This window comes from Austrofundulus limnaeus, unplaced genomic scaffold (genome assembly GCF_001266775.1).
Source record: "Austrofundulus limnaeus strain Quisiro unplaced genomic scaffold, Austrofundulus_limnaeus-1.0 Scaffold45, whole genome shotgun sequence".
Taxonomy (NCBI): Eukaryota; Metazoa; Chordata; class Actinopteri; order Cyprinodontiformes; family Rivulidae; genus Austrofundulus; species Austrofundulus limnaeus.
In genome coordinates, this window is record NW_013952447.1 from 1,848,690 (window position 1) to 1,851,685 (window position 2,996).

At 38.2% G+C, this 2,996-nt stretch overlaps 1 protein-coding gene across 1 annotated transcript in view; it reads right to left on the minus strand.

The window, feature by feature from the left end:
• Positions 1–2,223: 2,223 nt before the first annotated feature.
• Positions 2,224–2,996, minus strand: part of LOC106517183 (guanylate cyclase soluble subunit alpha-3) — a gene marked incomplete at its 3' end in the record, with an annotated part of 5,567 nt that continues 4,794 nt past the window's right edge. Inside the window, 1 exon segment of the mRNA XM_014007903.1 lies at positions 2,224–2,709. Coding sequence (XP_013863357.1) covers positions 2,224–2,709 — 486 coding nt within the window.

Genomic DNA, 2,996 nt, shown 5'->3' on the forward strand with positions numbered 1-2,996 from the left:
ATGGGTTACATTGTGTGTATTATTCCAACTTTCTTAAATATAAAGATGTTTTCTTTGACTTTTTGTGTTTGAATATGCATGTCACAGGCACTTTAAAACACATAAGATTTATTTCATGTTATCAAACAGATCATACAGCACACTCATGACTGTACAGCCTCTCAGCTTTCATCTTTATTTAAATGTTTCAATAATCCCATAAAACTCGATTCAACATTCTGGACAGAAATGTCTAAAGAAGAAAGCACACAAGCATCAGCCGTCACAGACTACAGTAACAGCAAATCATGTTTCTGAAGGGTAACAGTGAGTCAAACATGCAGCTTATATTATTAATAGCTGTGGTTGGCAGTGGCAGCTCTTGGGGCAAGTTATGAGAAGGGCTGACAAATCCATAGGGCTGGTTATTTCATTTATCCTATGACAAGGAAGACTGGGACGAGCAGAAAAAGAGCTTAATTTGAACTATTTCTGCATTTTTTTTCTGTTACGTGTGTTTAGTTAATACAGCGGGTAAAATAAGTATTGAACACGTCACCATTTTTCTCAGTAAATATATTATTAGAGGTGCTGATGACATGAAATTTTCACCAGATGTCGGTAACAACCCAAGTGATCCATACATACAAAGAAATCAAACCATAAATGTCCAGAAATTACAAATAACTTAATTTCTGGACATTTATGGTTTGATTTCTTTGTATGTATGGATCACTTGGGTTGTTACCGACATCTGGTGAAAATTTCATGTCATTAGCACCTCTAATAATATATTTACTGAGAAAAATGGTGACGTGTTCAATACTTATTTTACCCGCTGTATATATTTTTCAGCAATGTTGTAACAAGTATTATTATATACATATGTATTTTGCTGCTGTGTTTTTGGTTTATCCATATTTTGCAGGTGTGCAGATGGATGTCGGGTGTGATGGCTTGTGTTTTCTTGACGTATTCATACATTTTCTATATCTCGTTTAATCTCATATTACATTTCCCCTTTTTCTCTTTTCCTCTTTAAAAAAAAAACAAAAGAAAACACAAAACAAAAAAAACTATTTTTATAGTCAACTAATCACCGACTGCGCATGTGTGTCAAGGACAGAAAGGCAGATACGGCAGTGGAAGGTGCTGCAGCAATTGTAGAGAAAAACAAAGTTAGAAAAAAAAAACAACGTCAACTATTAAATTATCAATGTTTTTAATAGTCAACAATAATCGTGACTAGTTGACTAATCGTGGAAGCCCTACATAAAACAGAGAGATGTTAAAACATATGCATTAACACATCTCCTGCCCTCACTGGAGGAGAAACCAGTGAAACTGCCAGACATTAAGGCCTGTRCACGTCCCATGACTTCACATGGTCCACAAACAGTTAGCAGTGTTAGAGGATTTTTTTTTTCAATTTTAATCCTGTTCCAAAATGTGAGAACATTTCTCTCAAAAACCTATAGAGTCAGTAAAAACATCTCCAACCAGCAAACCCACCTTATGTCTTAGGCATCTACAACTCATTTCAAAGGTGTGCTGTATTTTAACAACTCTCCTCAAACATCCAAGGTAAATGTCTAGGTAAAAAATATATACAGTATGATAAATGGAAAGATTGGTTCAAGTCTGTCAAATTCAAAAGAGTACTCCAGCAGATTGAATCCTAAACAAGGGGTCTGATGCCAAGATGGGAGAATATGAACAACAAAATAATGTGCATGACCAAGTATATATTTTTGTAAGCCAAGCCCACAAAAATGGATTTTCAAACGCAGACCATGCAAAATGTAGGCTCACAATTTGCCAGTCACTTAGTCGCAAACATTCAGAATTCAGCGCGACTGCAAAGGATCCAGTTCATGAACCGTTCAGCCACTCCACTCAGGCAGAAGTTAGTGCAGCCCAGACATCAAAGCTGAAGAACAACTTGTTCACTGAGGGCTTGAGGCTCAGGATTTTGGTCCCTTAAGCTGCCCTCTGCWGTTTGTTTATTATTAATGGAGCTTTAGGTTATTTATTTATTCTGTTTTTTTATTTATTTTAGACTGGTCTGAGGGACATATCGTGTTCTCCCATGTCTCAGATGATATCRTCAACCTTTTATGATCAACTTTTTCAGCACAGTATTTTCTTCAGGTTAACATGCAAGAATAGGAATTTGTCAAAGTAAAAAATTCTGATACATAATTCAAGAAAGAAAAGTGTGTATCCTCTTTGAAATAAGCCTACCTTGTAAACATCAAGCTCTCCACACTGGTGATCAAACCTGGTGTACAGCTCATTGAGCATGGTGATCACTTGCATCGGCGTGCAGACCGAACAAACAGCCGTGAAGCCCACTATGTCAGAGAAGAGCATCGTGACCTGCTCAAACTTCTTGGCCTGGACCGTTTCCCCCTGCCACAGCTGCTGGGCCACAGTGCCCGGGAAGATACTGAAAAGGAGGTCCACCGTCTTCTTCTTCTCCTCCTCCAGCGCTTGGTGAGCCTGCTCCAAYGCCGCTTTGGCTTTCCCCAGCCGCTTTTTCAGACCGTCCTGAGCTTTGGCCTGCTCACCAACCAGGACCACGTCCCGCAGTGCATTATGAATGGGGATGTCTGACAGGTAGAGGCCACGGCCCATCAGCTCCTCCAGCTTGTCCACGCATGGCGACCCCAGGAACAAGATGACATTTGACTCTGAGACATAAATCATCTGACCTTTAAGGTCCGTGAGCTAAAAAAAGGAAAGAAAAAGAAAAACGGTTGGATGCAAATGAGTGGGTTTTATCCGAGCCATATTAATCTTGGAGATCAAATAAAATAAAGTTAGGATAATCATTTCTGATTATCCTTATATCTACAAACCTCAAAAAATAAATCACACATAAACAAAAAGTTGCCTTCAGACATGTAGAAATCTAAAAATTGAGAAAAATAAGCACACTGCAAAAAATGTCCACCTAAACAAATTTTAAAATCTCATATCAGCCAAAAAGTCTTTTTGATCTTGTTTTGAGACTG